Source organism: Culex quinquefasciatus, chromosome 2 (assembly GCF_015732765.1).
Source record: "Culex quinquefasciatus strain JHB chromosome 2, VPISU_Cqui_1.0_pri_paternal, whole genome shotgun sequence".
Taxonomy (NCBI): domain Eukaryota; kingdom Metazoa; phylum Arthropoda; class Insecta; order Diptera; family Culicidae; genus Culex; species Culex quinquefasciatus.
Window position 1 is genome coordinate 48740025 of NC_051862.1, and position 24045 is coordinate 48764069.

At 38.8% G+C, this 24045-nt stretch overlaps 1 protein-coding gene across 5 annotated transcripts in view; it reads left to right on the forward strand.

The window, feature by feature from the left end:
* Positions 1-24045, forward strand: part of LOC6046760 (transcription factor AP-2-epsilon) — a 287781-nt gene that overhangs the window by 169566 nt on the left and 94170 nt on the right. For 2 of the 5 annotated variants that reach the window (XM_038252306.1, XM_038252305.1), the window contains exon 2: positions 23286-23934. The exons of the other annotated variants lie outside the window; for them this stretch is intronic. In XM_038252306.1, the coding sequence (XP_038108234.1) occupies positions 23890-23934 (45 nt within the window). In that variant the 5' untranslated portion in view covers positions 23286-23889. The remainder of the gene's footprint in view (positions 1-23285; positions 23935-24045) is intronic. 5 annotated transcript variants of the gene reach the window in all.

Here is a 24045-nt window from a genome sequence, read left to right on the forward strand (position 1 = left end):
TCACAAGTCGGGCACGCAGTCTAGCGATTTTGGACGACGGAGAAAAACGCTAGACAGATTGCGTTTTTTCTGCTAAGTATATTGATTGATTTTTGAGAGAAAATCGTGGGAACTTTCGGGGCGGAATTTTGAGTGTGGGAACTCGGCGAAGCCGAGATTTGATGAAGACTTTTTCAGACTTTTTTTCTCGCAGAATTTGACGGTGCCGACCAAATTCCGCGAAATGTAATAAAAGCTAAGCATTTCGTGTGTCATGACACAAAAAGGGTATTTAATTGGGAAGCGATTCTCAGCGGCATCCGCCGCTGAGGAGAAGTTGTCATGACAACGTCTCTCCCGTTCCCGCTCCCAAAGCACTCAACCTGACAGTTGCTGCCATTTTACATATGCGTCTCTGTTTGTCGTTGTCGTGCTGCTGCTGATAATGATGATGATGACGATGATGGAGCCTGCGGAGGAGATCCGTACATAAATATCTCGTAAGAGCAAGCACACGCTGAGCACTTTTCATTTTCATATGTGTGTATTGCTCTGCACACACACACACACACACACACACACACAAACACACGCACCCAGAGTTTATGACTGTTTCCTCCGTATGGCACCTTAACCGCTTCGTTCCTCAACCGGTTCTTCCCCAGGGGGGAGGCCCCCAGAGGACGAGTTCCTCCGGATTTTCCGTCGCACCACCGACCGTAAGTTCTTTGTTGATTCAAGCTCTTCGGATGGGGTCTCCGAGAGGGGATGTGTTCATTGAGGAAAATGTTGCCCCATGCGGCACAAACACACATCCACTCGCTTATAAAAGTACGGCCAGTAAAGTGGAAATACATGGTTGGAATCTGGTGATTCCGGTTGAATTTCCGCCCTTTTTCGAGGGTAATGTGCTGGGAGTGCAGAAACTGGTTAAAGAAAGAACTTTAAAAGGTTGAAAAACGTGTACTGCCCCTGATCGCATAAATGTCCCATATGCATTTTCATCGATTTCAATTTTTTTATGCAGTTTGGTTCAAAATCGTGTGCTCTTTCAAAAGAGCCTATAACATCCAGTAGTTTGTTCTAGAAATCAGGAGGAAATCCAGTTTTTTTCGTGAAAACTTAACACGTAGCCTTATGTATGGGACAAACTTGAAATGCGTTTTTTTTTCGGCTTGCTGTTTTTGCATATGGGACATTTATGCGAATATGGGCAGTGTAGCACAGTTGAAACACAAATGAGTAATTCTTATATTTATTTTGCCTTCCTCACTGAGGTAAGGCTATAATCCTGCTCTAAAAATGAACTTTGTATAAAAACGTCGTAGACCCACCTTCATGTATACATATCGACTCAGAATCGAAAACTGAATAAATGTCTGTGTGTATGTGTGTGTATGTGTGTGTGTATGTGTGTGTGTATGTGTGTGTGTATGTGTGTGTGTATGTATGTATGTGACCAACAAACTAGCTCATGTTTCTCGGCACTGGCTTAACCGATTTGACCCAAACCTGTTGCATTCGACTTGGTTTAAGGTCCCATAGATCGAGTTTTATACAGATTGAAGTTTTGATAAGTAGTTCAAAAGTTATGTATAAAAATGTGTTTTCACTAATATCCGGAACTCACTGAAATGTATTTTTGTCCGGATCCACCATCCGACCCATCGTTGGTTAGGTTATCAAAAGACCTTTCCAACGAGTCCAAAACATTGACGATCTGGCAACCCTGCCTCGAGATATGGTCATTTAAGGAATTTTCATATACTTTTTTATTCTGGATCTAAAAAATAGATGAAATTTGTGTACAGCCATTGCTGCTAATGAGTGAGGAAGGCCCCAACCACATAGGTAGATTAAGTTAGTTTTTTTATTTGATGGAGTGTTTTCCTAAGACAAATAATCACTTTAAATAGTCTAAAAATGTTCACAATTATGTGATGCACTACACAGATCCGAATGAATTGATCTTTTTCATGCAAAATTCAAGTTTTTTCGACACTACTATTTTCAATAGCTTGCTGTTTCACTAGCAAAAGTTATTCTTTTTAACAATATACTAAATTTTGCTGCAAAATTATTTGTAGATTTGTATGGACGAACTAATGATGCTAAGAAATTGTCTTCTTGAATTTACACGAGCCTTTATCAAATGAAAAAAAAAAACAAATAAAATTAAGAATAATAAATGTTGTAAAATGAGTTTCGTTAACCTTTTAAGTCCATATTTATAATTTTGAAGCTAAATGATATAAAATAAAAACGATTTTCAAAAGATCCGGATAGCCAATTCCAGCAATAGTTTATATCAGGGCGGTGGAGTCGGAGTCGGAGTCGGAACCGGAGTCGGAACCGGAGTCGGTGGAGTCGGGTCTTTTTGGGGACCTGGAGTCGGAGTCGTTAAAACTCTAATAGCTGGAGTTAGAGTCGGCTAAATTGTATGAGCTGGAGTCGGAGTCGTAAATTTTTGATAGACCCGGAAACGGAGCTGGAGTCGGAGTTGTCACAAAAATCCATCTAATTTAAGAACTTAATTATTGTTCAATATTTGTTATAATTCAAGTTAATTCCCATTTTTTTATATTGTAAATTTATTTATTGATTTGCGACATTTTTTTTGTTTTAGGCTTCATCCATAAAGTACGTCACGCTAAAATCAGCCAAAATTTACCCCCCCCCCTCCCCCCCTTTGTCACGCTTACCCTATACTTATAACACGCAATGTCACACTTTCTCAGACCCCCTCCCCCTAGAGCGTGACATACTTTATGGATGACGCCTTATTTAATTTTTGGTTCAAGATATTTATCAGATACCATGATGTTTTCGAAGCATTTTTATTGTGATTGGAAAGCTCACTATCAGTATTTAACAAAAATAATTATGTTTTTAAAACATTATCAACTATTATATCAATCTTCTACTTGGAACGCAACATGCTCATTTTGTATGTAAATAAAAACAAATCAAAGTGTCGTGCTGAAAACATTTCAAGCTGACAAAAATAATCGAAAATGAGTTGCAACAAATTTTTAAATACAGTTAAACCGGCGCTCTTATGCTTCGCATATGCAACTTTGCATATACGAGTAATTGAATTTATTAGATATATCGATTACCTCAATGTATACAATTTCTCTACAATACTCTTAAAGTTTTGATCCTTAAATAATATCGTTGAACAAGTCTATTTTTTTAAATGCCTTAAATCAGGGTGATACAATTGATATAATTTTATTTATTTTTCAAATATTAGAATTTTCTCATGATTTGTATGTTTAAAGTGTGTACTGGGCTGGATCACAAAATGTCCATGTACGTCTTCTCAAATAAATTCAAAAAAGCTTTTAAAAAAAGTTACTTTGAAAATTGTTTATTTCAAAACCAGGGTATCTTTGTTAGTTACTGCACATAAATTTCTCATTACTGAATTCAGTTAAATTTAATGAAATTTTCAGTAAATGAAAACTTGCAAAAAAAACAATAGAAAATTAGTGTAGCTAGCTTTTTAACTTAAAAAAATGAATGTACATTTAAAGTATTTAAATAAAATGTTCCAATTTTTCAAACAACAAAATTCAAATTTACTCAGAAAATTGTTGTGCTGAAAATGCGTTTTTTAAATATTTAAAATACAGATTAGGTGTCGGAGTAAGAGTCGGAGCCGGAGTCAACAAATTTTGGAAAGCTTGAGTCGGAGTCGGAGTCGGCTAGATTTGGTAGACCGGAGTCGGAGCCGGAGTCAACAATTTGTGGAAAGCCGCAGTCGGAGTTGGAGTCGGAGTCACTTGAAATATGACCCGACTCCGCAGCCCTGGTTATATGATTCAATAAAGCAAAATGAAGTTTTAAAAAATATAAGAGCATGACCGAGCCACGTATTCCAGTGGTAACGCTTCCGCCTCGTAAGCGGTAGATCGGGGTTCAAATCCCGGCTCGGACCAACACAACTGGTGATCTTTTCCCTTCTGGAATCGATTGCTTAGTAAAGGGAAGGTAGTGTATCGTCACAAACTGGACCTTACGACGACACCTTAGGGAGGCGACCTATGGAATGTTAACATTAACCTTAACATGTTAACATTAAGTCGAGAATGAAACTGCCACTGAATCCGCTTTGTAAATGCCGGCCCCGATACTCTTCAAGGGTGTTACCCTCAGGAACTGGGAAAGATTTACTTTTTTACTTATGTAGATTAAAAAACTTCAAAGTTTATGGAAGTTAGATTTTTTTTATTAAAAATCGATCAAAATAATTATTGCTAAAATAGTTAATTTTCATCGAAAAAAGTTGTTAAATCGATTGTAAACTGTAGATTGCTTCTGTTCAATTAATAGTTTTGATCAGTTTACATACTGCTTACAAAACTTGAATTTAAATACCGCAGATGATATTTTGCATTTTTAACAGCAGCATAAATGTATTAACGATAAAGCATTTTGTGATACTATTTGCTTGAGAATTAGTTAAATTAAACTAGAAAATTGAAATCAAGTTTTTATTTACCCCCTCTTCAATCTTGAACAGAGCTGAGAGACACAAACTTCAATTAAAATTTGTACTAGCCTAAGGTTAAATTTAAAATAACATTGTTATTTGATGTATCCTGTGGAGTTTTCAAATAAATTATCATAAAATAAAAGTATAAAAAAATTATAAAAATCATGATTTGATTATCCAAAGTTTTGTAGGAATAAAATCGGATGAATGAACATTGAAGATCGAGTTTAAACTGAGGACTCCTTCAAATGTATTTCATCGCTGCTACATATTTTTATTGGGTATGAATTATGATAATTATATGTTAATGAAACAAATTTGATGGAATTTGGAATAAAAAATAAAATAATTCATGATATAACTTTATGCGTTCGTAGAAACGTGTAAACTTATTGAGCTGGTAATGAATATGCTACTATCCAATTTGTGTTGTAATTTCATTACTTTTTTTTTCAATTTTTGATCCCATTGATATGCATTTTATTTGGAGGTAGATTACCATTCCATTTCAATTATGGTAGCTTTTGATTCCATCCCGAAATTGGACCACAGCCCTTATGGTAATTTGTGTGGTCCAAATTTTTAAATAATCCAAAACTTTACTTATTTTACGATGCTGCAGTTGCAGCTTCCTTGTTCTTCTCCTTAAACATTAAAAACGAATTAACATAATGCCAGCCTGAGCCATCCAGTACAAAACTCTTGCAACTCAGCTTAACGAATGTCGAACCTTACACCCAAAAAAACCACAAAAATGCAACAATAACACACTTACGTAACAATAAAATTCGCCACTAAATCAAAGAGATTCGTCATAAATAATGCAAAGCTGCCCGGTCCGGGCGAAACTAACAACGCTAAGGACGACACCAAGTCGCTACTGGTTGGCCTGCTGCAGCCGCGTCAGGAATTTGAGGAATTATAATTTCAGACTTGCAGCATTCCTCAAAAAACCATCCGCAAGAAAAAGTCGAAAAGGCAAAAAAACCTCAAACCTGTCCGCCAGGCTGTAATTTTCGACTAACATATTAGATTGGCTACCGAAGTTACACTTCTTCTGGCCGACCGTCCTCGGACGGGGAGTGGGGGTCATAATTGCACCCCACTGATAACGACAAGGTTCGACTTCTTCTGCGTGCGAAGCCTCGCTTTAAGCAAGGTACATGAGATGGTTGAAAAGAACCACTCATAATCCGCTGAGGTTCTGCCTCGCGAATCCCCGTGGTGGCCTGACCGCACGAGCCCTCCCAACTGGCAACCACGAGTTTTGCGCTGGGTGTGATTATGCTATCAACGCGGGCAGCACCGTCCGTCCAGATCTTGGCGCAGGGGAAAAACGTCGAAACCTCGTAAAAACGATGAGCTGTGTACGAGGCGGTGCAGTACGTGCCCTTGCAGATCTTCAAGTCGGTAGCTGCAGATCAGCACGCAGAAGGTAGTTTCGCGCTCAACTGAAGTCAGCGAGAAGTAATTTGGACCCATGGAAGGGTCGAGCATTAGGGGCAGCAGCAGCTACATATGATAATTGCGGGAAATTAATCTAAATAAGACGGTTATTTTCGCGTGTGCGCGAAGCGCGCGGATCGATTATTGGATTTCGCGCACGTTCAAGTCGTGGTCGGTGTTCTGGAGGAGGTTGAGCTGATGAAGTAATAAGTGTCGTGATGGGGGGAAGTTATGGCGAATTAGGGAATTGATGGGTTGTAGTTTTAACTCAGTGTACACATGTTTAAGACTTGAGGATTTTGTTTTAAAAAGTACTCAGAAGATCAGCTTCTTAGCATAGATTATCGAAAGTGCTTACACAGAATCGAACCGGAGTGTCAGCTAATTTTCAAAGATTCCAGATCAATTTGTAGGTTTATTGTTCAAGACTTGAAATCTACCGTTGAATCAATGGCTATGACAAGTCTTGCTCAAGCCCATCCATTCACCACTTCTTTCATTCATATCATTTTCAACACCGCTTTTCTTCTACATCATCAGCAACAAACTCAAAAAAAAAAAGAGTTAACCATCTTCCCGGTGAACTCTCGTATGACCTAACCCCTACGGCATCGTGTTTCTCTCTCTCTCTCGTCGCCGCTGCCGCCACCACGGCAAGTGATTAATTTCCAAACGGGGTGAGCTCGAGTGTGTAGGAGTCGACGTTGTCATCACGCACCTCTCGCCATGACGCCAGACCTTAATCACAGCAGGGATGTCGGGCATGACGCCGCCGCCACCACTTGTTTACAAACTCTTCTACGAATGTGTTCACTCAGCTGGAACATCATCATCAACCTCGAGCGTCGAGCGTCGAGAGTTTGGATTTAGTCTGGTTGAAGAGTCGTCCTCTTGCGCGTAGATCTTGAACAAATCGGTGTCTCGTGTGCTTGATGAGTTCAATCTTAAAGCCCACGATGCATCTTCCAAATGGAAGCTGTTACGAGCTTAGAATGGGAGCTATTGTACCGATTCTTTGTAGTTCGAGTGACCACGAGTTGCCCGATTAATCTGTGGTTTACTCCGCGCTAGATCTGCCGAACCAAGCTAATGCCATTTTAATGGCACATTTCTCCTCAGACCTATTCTTCATATGTGGGCAAAAGTGTTACAACCATGGTCGTCGAGGCAGCCGCCACATGTATAGGAAACCGCGCTCAACCAGTCTAATGACATAATTATGGTTTAACAAATAATTCAAAACTAATTTCCAGATCGTTCACTTTGCAAAGACGTTCCAGGTCAATGGGCCCGCGCACGAGTTCGACCAATTGGATATGGTTTTGTTTGACGACGGCAAGAAACCGCAATGATTGATTGGGCGCGCGCAGTAACCACAGTTATCGGCGACGACGGTACACGTGGTCAACGTGGCTAAGGGGCTTGCTTGTGCCTCTTTTGACCGGCGGGTGTTGACTTTTGGGGAGGACGGCGCTGACTGATTCCGTTTGAGGCGCCCTCAGAAATTGTTATGGGAACGGAATGAGATATTTTAAGAATACATTTCAGGAGTAAGGTTGTCAAGAATTGTAAAAAAAAAATCGTAATCCTAACAAATCACCAATACGAGAATCTGCAATAACCAAACAATAAAAACCTGACAACCCTTATAATTTCAAATTAATTTTGATGTTTAATGACGTTTGCTGCGAATTTTTGTGTGAATTTCTATCTTTGGAAAATTGGGCAGCCCTGTCATGAATTATCTCCACGTAACCCTCTCAACCTAACCCCGTTTAACTTGTTTTATGAAGTTTAACTTGTTTTATGTGTCTTTGCCAATGTTTTTAAAAATGTCATTTTTTAAGGGTCCACTTTGGCTGTGTTTTGCCTTCCTCACTGAAGTAAGGCTATAATGCTGCTCTAAAAACGAACTTTGTATAAACACGTCATAGACCCACCTTCATGCATACATATCGACTAAGAATCGAAAAATGAACAAATGTCTGTGTGTATGTGTGTGTATGTATGTATTTGACCAACAAACAAGCTCATGTTTCTCGGCACTGGCTGAACAGATTTGACCTGTTGCATTCGACTTGAGTAAGGGTCCCATGGATCGAGTTTTATACAGATTGGAGTTTCGATAAGTAGTTCAAAAGTTATGTATAAAAATGTTTTTTCACATATATCCGGATCTCATTTAAATGTATGTAACTATGACCGGGTCCATCATCCGACCCATCGTTGGTTAGGTTATCAAAAGACCTAACTAACTAACATTTTCTTTATTTTCAGTAAAAAGATGTTTGCAGTAATTTTGTAGTGTTTGTATGTCTTTACGCATATTTTTACAATTTAAATGATGATGGTGCCATTCTATAGCAGAAAACGTGAAAAACGAGCAAAAAATTTAAAAAGCGACTGTAAAAACGTAAAAAATTAAATAGTCAAAATGTAATTATATTAGGTGGTAGAATAGGTCAAATACTACCAAAAACAAACATAAACTAAACGATAAATTCAAATTAAAATACTAAAAATATAACAAGAAAAACATAAAACAAGAAAAGTAAAGTTTTTCGTAGAATAAAAGTTGCTAAAAATGACCTCTTGAACACGAGGAAAACAAAAATTTTCGGAAAAAAAATGGGGAGTTGAGGGTTAAGAAAGACAAGCTATTAAAGGCCAAGTCTTGTTTGTTATGATGGAAATTTTCCCTCGAAACCTAGGTAAAAGTGGCATTCTTAAAACTCAAACATCTCTAAAATGTCTAAGATACTAAAATGGGGAGGAAGGGAGAACCTAGCACTACAAATGCTGAAATGAAAATCCGGCCATTTTTTATTAAACAATAGGTATTTTCATTGGGAAATGTACAATTTTCAAAAGAAAGTGCATGATATCAACCTAACGAAATGCGAGAATTATCCAACTATTCCAGCTGAATCCGAATCAAGTGTCAAAATATTAATTTTTGGTCATATTTACCATATAAACTCAACAACCTTCTAGAAGACAAAATTCACAAAAATATTCTTGGAAAGTTAGATTTTCTAAAACACCACTCTAATTTGCAACCAAACCGAAAGTTGTCCTTTACTATTTGCAATAACTCAAAGGGTAAAAGCGTCATAACTGTGTATTGTTCGTGAAAAATCTAATTTCCACTTAATTTGGCGATCTGGACAATTGTGCAATTCATCGTATTCGAACACTTCTTGCAATGGAAATTGATATTTTTAAGAAAGCTTGTAGTCCAGGGGTGCTCAAAGCTTTTGAATAGAGGGACAAACTTGAAGCCAGATGAGCTTGTGGGCCAAATTTGGAAAACAGTTTCTATAAAAAAGAATTAATTATTTTCTGAAAAACTAAAACATACATCTGTCAGTTGATTTTTTTTTTATTTGAATATTGAGAAAATGAAAATTTTCCAACAGTTTTGTTCATAAAAGCTCCTAATCAAAAGGTTATTTTTTTTTTCAAATCAACGATACACAAAAATATTAAACGTTAGCTTTTTATTGCATATATTTTTGTGAAAAGCTTTTATACAACGGCCTGGTCAAGTTGGAGTATTGGTTTAACCTCTTGTGGCTAAATAAAAGTTTTGTTTCTACACAGAAAAAAAAATGGTAATATTCATCAGGAAATGGTGACAGATTTTGTGGCTAAAAAAATGATGAATTTTGATGAATATTCATCAGGTTCACATTTTTACACATTTTTTATGTAATATTGCTCAAAAAAAGAGGTAATGTTCAACCTACCAAATTTCCAACATTCCCAAATTCAACTGTTTTTCTGTGTATGCACTAGTATTTCCATTTATTTTAATTTTTTTGTTAAAAAATATTGACATGAATTTTAAAAAATTTATGTGAGGACGTATTTTTAAATAAAGTGCAATTTATACTTAATCTTTGCAAAAGGAATAACCTACATTCATTAAAATTTCAATAATTTTGGTATGCCAGAATAAGATGGTATAGTCACCCAGATAAGTAATCCAAATGTCATGGGTTCATGTCCTGAGGAAGGAGGTGAACTTTTTATAACCAAATCCAAAAATGTTGTGTGTGATTTTGAAAAATGTGGTTTTTGCAAAAATCGACGAAAATTGCCATTTTTCGGACCACCCTAACACGGCGTAGGTCACCCTAATGGCCAAACCAAAAAATATGGGTCTAATTATTTCGGCCAAAGAACCCCCAGCAACATTTTGAGCTCGATCGGAGAACTTTTTTTCGAATCATGCTATTTTCGTGGGGAATTGCTGTATAAGTAAACTTTCTACACTGAAAAAAAATAAAAGTACCAAATTCCTAAATTCTCGGAATTTTGGCTCTTTTCCTTATTAAGTAATCCCAAAAAACCTGATTACTTAATAAGGAAAAGAGGCAAAATTCCTAGAATAAAGGAATTTGGTGCTATTTTTTTTATTTCAGTGTATATAAACTAATGCAGGACGAATCAAGTTGAACAAATGCATGGTTGCAGAGATATTTGACTTTGAAGACAAAAAATAATACCAAGTTTTCTGTGCATATCAACATAGGAATAACTCTTTAGAAGGATATAATTTACTGATATTTTGTGTGATCCATTTGAAGGTTAAGAGTGAGGAAGGCACCAACTACATAGGTGGATAAAGTCCCCAAAAAGAATTATACAGTAGTCTACGCCAAGAAAGCAAGTATCAACTGGGATCTTTCGCAACCATGGCTGTTTTACTCATCGTGTTGACATCCACATTATAAATCACTTTAGGCTACAACAACATTGTTCTGCGCGACCTGCCCACATGGAGGATACCTTCTTTCCTACCATCATTCTGTTCGATGCGACATTATGCTACCATTTATTCGCGTCTTCGAGCAGTTCATCCGACCTTCCTCCAAGTCTTCTTCGAGCGAATCAGCCAAGGAGAAGTCCCGAAAACGACGAAGTCGACGAATTTAAAGAATTTAATAATTACACAATTTGGGTCAGTTGCCGGCGTCCGTTTTCGTCGCTTGGTTCGTCGCACCCAAGGATACACAGGGAGTTATGCTTTCGAAAAAAAAAAAGTTTCAAGAAGCAAACTCGGTTCGTCACAACCCCATCAAAAAGTTTTTCGTGAATGAAGCGCGGTGCAGCCGCATGTACTCGCGTTAATTGCCGTTCACTATGAGGAAACAAAAAGGAAAACCCCCCTCTTTCAGATACAAAAAAGGTGTAGATTCCAGCAGAACCGTCGCGCGGCAAAAAAAGAACCCCGGTGAGAACGGTTTTAATGTTTTTATAAATGCCGTCGGGTGTTGATCTGTGTAATTTCTTGCTCCGGGTCACGATGATCCTAGAGCGGTGCTAGGGGAACGCGATTAAGGCACCCGCTTAAGCGGTTGAAACAGAGAAAAACAGTTCAAGATTGATTATTACTTTGAGGGGAGCGAGAGACAGTCGGGAGGTTGGGAATGATTGACAACAGGAAATGAGCTTTATCGTGAATATATAGTGTGTGTAGGCAGAAGCACCGGCCTCGCCGGGTCCAAGTATGGGTTTATGAAGTTATTAACCTTCCGTACCCTTTTCCGTCGGGAATTTTGGACTCGAAGAACCCGAAAGTTTTTACAAAAGGGGCAGCCAGCCGAGGTGGGAGTACTGAAGGCCAAGGGTAGCACTGCGGACGGGACGCACAATTTCAATTTCAGTTCTATACCTGCGAGAAATATTAAAGGTGAACAGGTTCCATCCATCCTCGCCTTGAATCACCTGCGCGCGATGGACACCCGAACAAATTGACCAGAATAAATCAAGTTGTGGTTTATGAGGTGATGTATTCATTACCGACCTGCCGCTTGTCACAAGTTTGACCAGCACTTGTCCGGTCGAAGCCGTCAAACCGTGGACTTTTGGACAAGGTTAGACCGTGCAGATCGTGTGTCATCAAGCGCGAGCTCGCAATGGATCGTGTTGAACGTTTATACCTACATATCGATATTCCTTCGTGAACGGCGTGCTTAACTAGCTGCATTAATTAGATGGCTTCGCTTGTAATGACTACTTTGTGTGTTTTAGCACCGGTTATTAGTGGTCGATGGTGGTGGAAATGATATGCATGACATGGCTTTCCCACATGGTGGGTTTGCCAGCACACCCAAGGTATCACTTCTTGGCGGATTTGAACGGAACAGGTTGGCTTATGAGATGATTGTACAGCGAGAGTCAATCGTGGAGGTCGTGGGTAGGATATTGAAATTCTACATTGTCAGAGAGTTTTTATTTTCAAATTGATTTTATGAATAAATTTGAAAAATCAGGAGGGAAAAGTTAGCTGTTACAATAATATACACTTATGAGTCCTGATTGCCCGCAATCTTTCCATTCACTCGTTAGCACCAAGGTTGTTAATCGATAGAATTATCGCCGATAATATTATCATCTAATCTATCGTTATCGTTATTCCGATAATTCTATCGGCGATAACGGACAACAATTTGACTTAAACCATCAATAAACGTTAAAATTTTAATGCTTTTACTAAGAATATATTCTTGATAATGTAGTGAGTTTCAAAGCATAATTTCTTGAAAAAAATTACAAGATACCGTATTTTTAGGAAAATACTCAAATTTTCAAATTAGCAATATGGGTATTAAACGAAGAGAAATTTGGTATGCATTCTTCTCAGTTATATTATTTTTGGAATTAAATCCTCTAGATTTCACAAAATACCGTATTTTTCGAAAATACTAAAAAATCACAAAATACCGTATTTTATGTAAATACACAAATTTTCAACAAAGGTATGAAACGAAGCGAAATTCGGTATGCTTTTTCATTTTTAACTAGAGTTCTTTTTTTGTTAAATACATACGTTTTCACAAAATACCGTATTTTTCTAAACTATTAAAATTATCATGATTTGCAATATGGATTTCAAACGATTAGAAATTTTGCCTGCATCTTCACTGTTTAATAGTATTTCGAATGAAATACTAAAATTTTCACGAAAAATCTTATTTTAATGTTCTCAAATTTACACTGTTCAAAAGTTTTTGAAATAAAATACCAAAATTTTGGCAAAATACCGTATTTTATTAGCACAAACTCAAATTTCCTCAATGTTCAATATGGGTTTGATTCCATATGAAATTTTTTATGCATTTTCACTGTTTTAGAGTTTTTTAAATGACATCGTAATATTTTCACAAAATACTTTTTTTAAGTACTAACATTTTCATAATTTGCAATATGGGTATCAAATGATTTGAAAGTTTGTATGCATTTTCACTATTTTAGAGTTTTTTTTTTTTGCTCAGTTCTAGTATCTTGGAATTAAATGACGTTTGATACTTATACTGCAAATTATGAAAATTTTAGTGCTTTCAAAAAATTACGGTAATTTGTGAAATTTTTAGTAATTGAGCATGAGCATGAGCATGAGCATGGTTGACTGCCAATGAGCTGCTACTCCGTTATTGACGGATCAGCTGAAGTTACACAATGAACCAACAGATGAGTAGTGGGAGCTAATCATCCTCACTGTATAACCCCTGAAGATCTCTGCTTTGAGTCAATACCGGCCCCCCAAGGAGATGCAGTTCAACAAAGGTAGGAATGTTAGTCCGATAGTTGAAGTTGCAGACTCATCAGACACAGAGTTTGTCGCTCTATACCTGTTGACACCGCATGAGACCGTTGAATCCACAGCATCTCCTTCAAGCATCACGGGAAGTGGGAATTGTGTTAGTAGGGGAAGGAAAGGAAAGGTCAGGATTCATCTTGGTAGATGATATGACCAGAAAGTGAAACAATCGTTGCCTTCCGAGCTACGACGCTATGAGAAGGTCTTATCAATCGCGTATTTTTTACTTCTTACCGCCGGCGTGCCATCCGAGCAACGATGCTTTGGGAAGGACTTTCAAAACGAAATGAATTTTGAATTAACGTATTATTCCGTGATGTACAATTTTTATGTTTAACTTCTTACCGCCGGCGTGCCATCCGAGCAACGATGCTATGGGATGGGCTTTCAAAACGAAATGAAAATATAATATATAATTCAACGATGCGAATCTCTATTTCAATTCTTTTCCGATCTACTTCTCGCGGGTTCGCGCGCGCCTATTCACACTTCGATCGATCCAACGAACACCACACGACTGATGGCCCAACTTCTGGGCACACTGCGACCCTTTTTCAATGATTTCGAGAACTTTCTACCACTTTCCCGCGGATTCGCGCGCGTCGATTCACTCTCCGATCGATCCAACGAACACCACACGACTGATGGTCCAACATCTCTGGGCAAACCGCGACCCTTTTTCAATGATTTCGAGAACTTTCCACCACTTTCCCGCGGATTCGCGCGCGTCGATTCACTCTCCGATCGATCCAACGAACACCACACGACTGATGGCCCAACATCTCTGGGCAAACCGCGACCCCTTTTTCAATGATTTCGAGAACTTTCCACCACTTTCCCGCGGATTCGCGCGCGTCGATTCACTCTCCGATCGATCCAACGAACACCACACGACTGATGGCCCAACATCTCTGGGCAAACCGCGACCCCTTTTTCAATGATTTCGAGAACTTTCCACCACTTTCCCGCGGATTCGCGCGCGTCGATTCACTCTCCGATCGATCCAACGAACACCACACGACTGATGGTCCAACATCTCTGGGCAAACCGCGACCCCTTTTTCAATGATTTCGAGAACTTTCTACCACTTTCCCGCGGATTCGCGCGCGCGTCGATTCACTCTCCGATCGATCCAACGAACACCACACGACTGATGGCCCAACATCTCTGGGCAAACCGCGACCCCTTTTTCAATGATTTCGAGAACTTTCCACCACTTTCCCGCGGATTCGCGCGCGTCGATTCACTCTCCGATCGATCCAACGAACACCACACGACTGATGGTCCAACATCTCTGGGCAAACCGCGACCCCTTTTTCAATGATTTCGAGAACTTTCTACCACTTTCCCGCGGATTCGCGCGCGTCGATTCACTCTCCGATCGATCCAACGAACACCACACGACTGATGGTCCAACATCTCTGGGCAAACCGCGACCCCTTTTTCAATGATTTCGAGAACTTTCTACCACTTTCCCGCGGATTCGCGCGCGTCGATTCACTCTCCGATCGATCCAACGAACACCACACGACTGATGGTCCAACATCTCTGGGCAAACCGCGACCCCTTTTTCAATGATTTCGAGAACTTTCTACCACTTTCCCGCGGATTCGCGCGTCGATTCACTCTCCGATCGATCCAACGAACACCACACGACTGATGGTCCAACATCTCTGGGCAAACCGCGACCCCTTTTTCAATGATTTCGAGAACTTTCCACCACTTTCCCGCGGATTCGCGCGCGTCGATTCACCGATCGATCCAACGAACACCACACGACTGATGGTCCAACATCTCTGGGCAAACCGCGACCCCTTTTTCAATGATTTCGAGAACTTTCTACCACTTTCCCGCGGATTCGCGCGCGTCGATTCACTCTCCGATCGATCCAACGAACACCACACGACTGATGGTCCAACATCTCTGGGCAAACCGCGACCCTTTTCAATGATTTCGAGAACTTTCTACCACTTTCCCGCGGATTCGCGCGCGCGTCGATTCACTCCGATCGATCCAACGAACACCACACGACTGATGGTCCAACATCTCTGGGCAAACCGCGACCCCTTTTTCAATGATTTCGAGAACTTACCACTTTCCCGCGGATTCGCGCGCGTCGATTCACTCTCCGATCGATCCAACGAACACCACACGACTGATGGTCCAACATCTCTGGGCAAACCGCGACCCCTTTTCAATGATTTCGAGAACTTTCTACCACTTTCCCGCGGATTCGCGCGTCGATTCACTCTCCGATCGATCCAACGAACACCACACGACTGATGGTCCAACATCTCTGGGCAAACCGCGACCCCTTTTTCAATGATTTCGAGAACTTTCTACCACTTTCCCGCGGATCGCGCGCGTCGATTCACTCTCCGATCGATCCAACGAACACCACACGACTGATGGTCCAACATCTCTGGGCAAACCGCGACCCCTTTTTCAATGATTTCGAGAACTTTCCACCACTTTCCCGCGGATTTCGCGTCGATTCACTCTCCGATCGATCCAACGAACACCACACGACTGATGGTCCAACATCTCTGGGCAAACCGCGACCCCTTTTCAATGATTTCGAGAACTTTCTACCACTTTCCCGCGGATTCGCGCGCGTCGATTCACTCTCCGATCGATCCAACGAACACCACACGACTGATGGTCCAACATCTCTGGGCAAACCGCGACCCCTTTTTCAATGATTTCGAGAACTTTCTACCACTTTCCCGCGGATTCGCGCGCGTCGATTCACTCTCCGATCGATCCAACGAACACCACACGACTGATGGTCCAACATCTCTGGGCAAACCGCGACCCCTTTTTCAATGATTTCGAGAACTTTCTACCACTTTCCCGCGGATTCGCGCGCGTCGATTCACTCCGATCGATCCAACGAACACCACGACTGATGGTCCAACATCTCTGGGCAAACCGCGACCCCTTTTTCAATGATTTCGAGAACTTTCCACCACTTTCCTCGCGGATTCGCGCGCGTCGATTCACTCTCCGATCGATCCAACGAACACCACACGACTGATGGTCCAACATCTCTGGGCAAACCGCGACCCCTTTTTCAATGATTTCGAGAACTTTCTACCACTTTCCCGCGGATTCGCGCGCGTCGATTCACTCTCCGATCGATCCAACGAACACCACACGACTGATGGTCCAACATCTCTGGGCAAACCGCGACCCCTTTTTCAATGATTTCGAGAACTTTCCACCACTTTCCCGCGGATTCGCGCGCGTCGATTCACTCTCCGATCGATCCAACGAACACCACACGACTGATGGTCCAACATCTCTGGGCAAACCGCGACCCCCTTTTTCAATGATTTCGTCGAACTTTCTACCACTTTCCCGCGGATTCGCGCGCGTCGATTCACTCTCCGATCGATCCAACGAACACCACACGACTGATGGCCCAACATCTCTGGGCAAACCGCGACCCCTTTTTCAATGATTTCGAGAACTTTCCACCACTTTCCCGCGGATTCGCGCGCGTCGATTCACTCTCCGATCGATCCAACGAACACCACACGACTGATGGTCCAACATCTCTGGGCAAACCGCGACCCCTTTTTCAATGATTTCGAGAACTTTCCACCACTTTCCTGCGGATTCGCGCGCGCGTCGATTCACTCTCCGATCGATCCAACGAACACCACACGACTGATGGCCCAACATCTCTGGGCAAACCGCGACCCCTTTTTCAATGATTTCGAGAACTTTCCACCACTTTCCCGCGGATTCGCGCGCGTCGATTCACTCTCCGATCGATCCAACGAACACCACACGACTCTTTGTGAAATTTTTAGTAATTCATTCAAAAACTCTAAAACAGGAAAAATTTCAAATCGTTTGCTATCCATTTTGCAAATTATAAAAAATTTAGTTCTTTATTAAAAATACGGTATTTTGTGAGAATTTGAGTATTTCTTTCTGAAAATTCTAAAACAGGGAAAATGCAGGTAAAATTTCATATCGTTTGATATCCATATTGCAAATTATGAAAATTGGAGTGCTTTATTAGAAATTATTTTGTTAAAATTTGAGTATTTAACAGAAAAGAACTCTAATATCATGCCAAATTTTGCTTCGATAATAAAAATTATAGAAATTCTAGTATTCAAAAAATATTGTATTTTGTGAAAATTTGAGTATTTTGAAAAATACGGTATTTGGCAAAAACTAGAGCATTTAATTCCAAAAATACTAGAACAGAAAAAAAGTAAACCAAAATTTGATTCGAATGATACCCATACTGCAAATTACGTAAATTTGAGTACTTTGAAAAATTAAATATTTTGCGATTTTATAAGTATGCATGCTTTTAAATTTAAAATATTATCAAAAAACTATTTTCTAAGAGAAAGCTTTGAAAATTCAATATAATTTGGTTGGATTATGTCAATTTTAGAAATATATTAAAAATAAGTTATCGACGATAAAATTATCGCCGATAGAATTATCGGAATAACGTTAACGAAAACGATAGATTATAATTATCGTCCCGACGATCGAACCTCGATAATTGCAACGTTTACAACCTTGGTGAGCACAAATCAGACGAGATGCAAATCTGCTATGGTAAATTTTTGATCTTTTTTGTTCTCCCTCTCACTCTGATTGGTTAGTTGGTTCACACGACGATTGCGCTTCTTTGCTCTAAGCTGATTACAATAGTCTGCGATAAAAAAAAACACAGAAAAATTAAGATTTGAAATTTCGAAGATATGAAGATTCCATGATGTTAAAGAAGATTTGGAATTTTGAAGATTTGAACATTTGAACATTTGAACATTTGAACATTTGAACATTTGAACATTTGAACATTTGAACATTTGATCATTTGAACATTTGAACATTTGAACATTTGAACATTTGAACATTTGAACATTTGAACATTTGAACATTTGAACATTTGAACATTTGAACATTTGAACATTTGAACATTTGAACATTTGAACATTTGAAAATTTGAACATTTGAACATTTGAACATTTGAACATTTGAACATTTGAACATTTGAACATTTGAACATTTGAACATTTGAACATTTGAACGTTTGAACATTTGAATTTGATTCATTCGATTTTGTTATGGTTTTCGTTAGCTACCAAGACTGAAGCCATAATTCGTTAAATGGCCATTGAAATGAGAAATTTTGTTTGAATGATTTCATAACTGAAATGATTGCCACTCCTCACTAGAAATTAGATGTATCCTAAAACCAAAATCAATATCGACTAATTTGCCCGTAGCATTTCCCCCCACTACCAAATCAATCAATTCTTCAATCACTAAAAACTAATGAATGGCTATTGGGTTCATCGACCATTTCGCACCCAAAACGAGGTCTTCCAGCAAAATAAAAGAAGAACCGAGGATATCCCTGCAAACCAGAGCCCCACAAACGCTTAAGAAAATAAATAAAAAGCCCAAAACCCTTCACAACACATGAAAAATATGGCCTGAAAACATGAAACAAACGGATGAGCAAAAAATTAAAGGAATCCGCACACATTTAAGAGGGAGGGGAGGAGGCTGTTGAGGAGTCAAGGGGGTGGAGGTCCATTGGGAGCGTGCGCGCATGCTCGGTCATTTCCACCACGGACTTCAACTCTTCTGCTGCTGCAATCATCATTTAGTTTATATGAGATGCAAAGCAGCAGTCCGCGAACACTGCTGTGAAGAAGCATAAAGAATTGGCCCGTTGTTTGGAGCCATTCACAACCTGGTCCTGCGCTCAGCCAGCCAGAAATCGCAGAAACATTGCAATAAAAATAAAACTATTTAAAAATACAATTTCCTGTTCGTAAACAGTTCTGTCCCGGGTTGGCGGGGGTCAACTGGGGTCAGGTGGGGGGGGGGGGGGTTCGGGATTCATTCAAGATTTTTTTTTGGGGGGCCTTCTGTTCTGGGGAACATCCTTGGAAAGGTTGAGGGCGCGAAATTGGAATTGTGTACCAAAGTTCACCTGGTCCAACCACGCCGACCAGCTGTAAATGAAACGACGACGACTCCGGTATGGAAAAACTTATTAAAATGTGAAGTACGAAATTAATGACTTTTTTATTTTCGGAAATATATAACTTCGGAGCGCTCGTTTTGAGCGCTCGAATGGGCATAGTTTATTAAAAACACGGTCAGCAGAACGCGGAACGAATGCGAAGGGCAATCAACACTGCTCGGAGTTGGAGTTGAGGACCAGCAAACGCATCGTTCGCAAAGACAATCCGCGATGTGTGTCTTTCGTAATAAATGCGAAAGGAAACTCATTAAAATATAGATATTTTCAAGCGTTGAGCGCCTGAAACATGTGTTCCCCTACAACTCGAAAAAAAGGCAATTCTTCAATGCAGTATCAATGAACTTGAAGAGGAGCGCCCGGTGAAGTGGACCGCGAGCTTAGACGGAGTTGGAGCCGTGAAGAGGATCAACCATATTCTGGAGAAGAGTTATAGTTCCGGGCATGATTTATGTGCTCATTGCGCGCCGTTCGAAGGTTTCGGAGGTAGAATGCAGACAGCGGAGACGGCCGAGACGGCCAAGAGTATAAACAATCAAATTTAAATTTACGAGTTCATTTGAAATATTTTTGAAGCGATATAACTCTTCGTGGGTTAGGTGGATTTGGTCAGGCAGCGTTGTAATCGTTCAATTAGAGGCGATGTACAAGATCGATGTGGGCCAGCTAAAGCAGGAATGTCTACCCAGACGGACTGTTTATTTGGTGATCGTTTGTATGTTCAATGTTCAAAATTATTTTTTGCAATTCCGTCGTGAAACTATTTACTCTTTCTGTCATTCTTGAACGACGAAATAGCCTACTTTCCTGTACCAAAAATAACAGAATCGAATAGCAACACTTTTCAAAATAAATGCTGAAAGTTCTACTTTTCAGCACTCAAATAGGTGCTGAAAAGTTGAACTTTTCAGCACTTGTTTCAAAAAGTAACACTTTTCAACATTTTTTTGATTAAAACGATTTATTGACAAAATACATGGAAATTTGACACAAAATTTCACTCAGTGTGTGTTTTTTGGAATTGCAAAAAATGTTGTATGGAACTCGGTGAACCTCGTTGGATAAACGTACGACTCGTGCTGAAAAAGTCCTCTTTTTGCAACTTGTTGCATAAACTACTATTTTTTATATTTTTGTTTTGTCCCTTCCCTTTCTCCAGTGGCCTTTTTGTCATTTGATTAGGCCATTTATTTAAAATTGGATAACAATCGATACAAATTACAATGACTAAAAACAATGTATTGGTATCGATTTGTTAAAAATTTAATAGAGTTGGCCTTATTTTATTTTTTATTTTTTTTTTTGAATACCTATTGTGAAGATAATTTCACAGGAATCATTAATATTGTCTAGATTAACTTGTAGGCCCTTATAAAAATAAAGTTATAAATTGAATTATTTGTATTATATTTGACGGATAAAATAATTTATTTAACTAATAATACAAATTGTGTGGTCCACAAAAAATATATCATTTAAACTTATTGTATTAAGTGTTCAATAGATTTATAGATTTTTTATCAGAAAAAGTAAAATCATTTGATAGAAAATTTCTTAAATTATATATTTTTTTCAGTTTTCAAGTTTTAGTGGATCAAAAATACAAACGAAGGCAAAACAAATTTGAAAGTGTCACCAACATTATTTTTAAATCTGGAAAAAAATCGGATTTCAAATTAACAAGTACTTTTCAGAATTTTTTTTAAATGCACCATTTCTAGGCAAGTGCAGCTTAATTTTTTATTTTTTTTATGAAAATTTATCGTTTTTCTCCAATAGTGCGCATGGTTTCCCAAGGCTAATTATTTTTTCGGAAGTACAAAAGTTAGGAAGATTGCCTGCAAAAATGTCTAAGAAACTTTGAAGATTAAAACCAAATTAACCTTTAGTTGCCGAAATACAGCCACAAAAAACGAAGTGGGTTTATAACTGATCTTAAACTATTGATTCGATTTTCAATGTCAAAACAATAAACTAACGTGTAATTTTCTGATCTTTCCAATAAAAATATTATCAAAATTTTACACTCAAGACTAACACTTCAAAATGCCAAAAATTCACATTTTAAGCACTTTTTAAATTTTAGTCAATTGCGAATTCAGATAATGTTTTAATCGGAAAGATTTTATCACATTCAAAATTGGACCAATAGCCAATATATCCTCTGAAACGGTGCACTGTATTGAAATTTCTGTAAAGAACTTTTGGATTTGATTTGACTTTTTGATTTGCATTTAAAAATGAAGTAATTTTTTTCTGTTTTTTTCTAGTTTATAGAAATTATGATTTAAAAAAATGTTAACGCTACCAAATATTTTATGCCTTTGCTGACAATTGAAAAGGGCTTAAATTAACATCTAAAGCCTTTTTCAAATGTTAGTCTTGAATTTAAAAATTCAGATTTTTTTTCGAAAATATCAAACAATTTCACGCGTGTTTCATTTGTTTGACATTTGAAATCGGATAAATAGTTTCTGAGAATCTGCCTTTAAAATTTGAGTATCACAGTAAAAAATTGTGATAATTTGAAAGGTTGAATATAGCTTCTTTTAGGATGTAATTTCACCTCACCGCAATTTAGACTAAAAAGGTGACATTTCACCAGAAATGCGCAATTTCAGAGATAAAATTACACATCTTTTTCATTATATTTTTCATTTTGTGGATGTATTTCGGCAACTTAAGCCAGTTTTCAAAGTTTCTTAGACAAATTTATAGGAAATTTTCTGAACTTTCCGACAAAACAAAAATCAGGCTTAGGCAGCTACTGAAAAATAAAAACGGTCAATAGTTATCCAGTTTAAAAATATCGCGATATTTAAATTATCGAAAATACTGATTTTGCCTATTTTTCCAAACAGTACTTATTCATCTGAATATCCAATCTGAAGATACATATTCTAGAATATTTAAAAATGCCTCTTTGGTCATACACAGTTTAAGGCAATTAAAAAAATACAATGTCAACTTCACAAAACTTGAATGGTTTTAACTGTTCTATAAATCTAATCTAATTATTGTTGGAAGTCAATCAACATTCTTTTATACATCTTCACAAAAATTTAAATTATATGTTTGCAGTATGATAAAAATAAGATGGATTGAAATTAACCATCATTATCGAAATATTAAATCTCATTACTAAAAAACGAAACAAGCTTCCAAATATTAGAAGACGAAAAATATCATTTTGCAAATGTGATTAAAGACCATATAAAATGATTATTGTAGACAAGTTCATAGGTAACATAAACTTTAAGCAAATTATTGAACTCAACTTGATGCAACAAGAAATTAATGAATTGAACTCTGGGCAAAAAAAAAGTGGAAACGAGTAAAAAATCGATGACGCAGTGGAAAATTATGAAACTAAGCTAAACTAAAAATTATCGAAAAAACATCAAAATAGAGATATAAATTTAAGATAAAAAATAATAGTAAAGGGATAAATTCCATAAACGTAATGTTAATTTTAAGCCATTTCCTGCCTTCAAGTACCACACCACTCTCATCCCACTTAGTCCATCTTAATCCATCCTCCGTCCATCCCAGCTCATCGCTTCCAATCCCATTAACATCGTCTTCCTTTGATGCAATCCCCTTCTCCACCCCGGTAATAAGTCTTTGCCTCACTCCACAACAAGTCGAGCTCCACGCATAATCGCATTTAATCCAAATAACCACCTTGCTAACTAAGTATTTTGTTTGTTCTAGGTAAGACGGCAATGAAAGCTTAATTTTCGCACCTTCCGCTACGCTTTCCCCACCCTTTAAAAGTCCCACCCAACGGAAAGACAGGAAAGCCGGCTTCAGAGGGTTGATACGGCGAATGATGATGATGATATCGGCCAGCATCGCCGTTTATGCTGCGGGCCGACCCCGGCTAAGTACATTATAGGGTAGTGTGCGCCACAATCCTGCGATAATCACTGTAATCTTCCACTGCCGGGGATTAAATGTCTGCTTAAAACCTGACGGAGTAATTGTACGTGCAAGTGTGTGTGTGTGTTTGTTACAAAGAGAGACCGTCCACGTGCTGGAAAATTATTTTCTCGCGAGCGAGAAAGCTCCGCAAACATAAAGAAAACATAAACATTAAAAGAGAAAGAGAGCAACTCGTTCTCACAACACAAAGAAAGCGAAAACAAGAAAGAGCAGCATCAATCAAAAGCCATTCTCTCCCTCTCACCCGCTGCCGCACACAGACACAAGAGTGTGTGCTAGTGTGTGTGGTGCGCACATAAGCATAAAACATACTTTTCAACGAAACCCCGGTCCAGCAACTTTAACGAACTGGGCGAAGAGAAGAAGCCAAGTCGCGGCATGACGTTTCGTTGTGTTCCCTCGTACGACGCCAGCGCTCAATGGGTAAGTAGTGGCAAAGCAAAGCAGGAGCTTTTCTGTTGTGCTTTTTATGTTTTCGTGCAACTTGCGTTGCGGTTGAGCTGAAAATCGTGCAGATGTCGCTGCGTGGCAGCG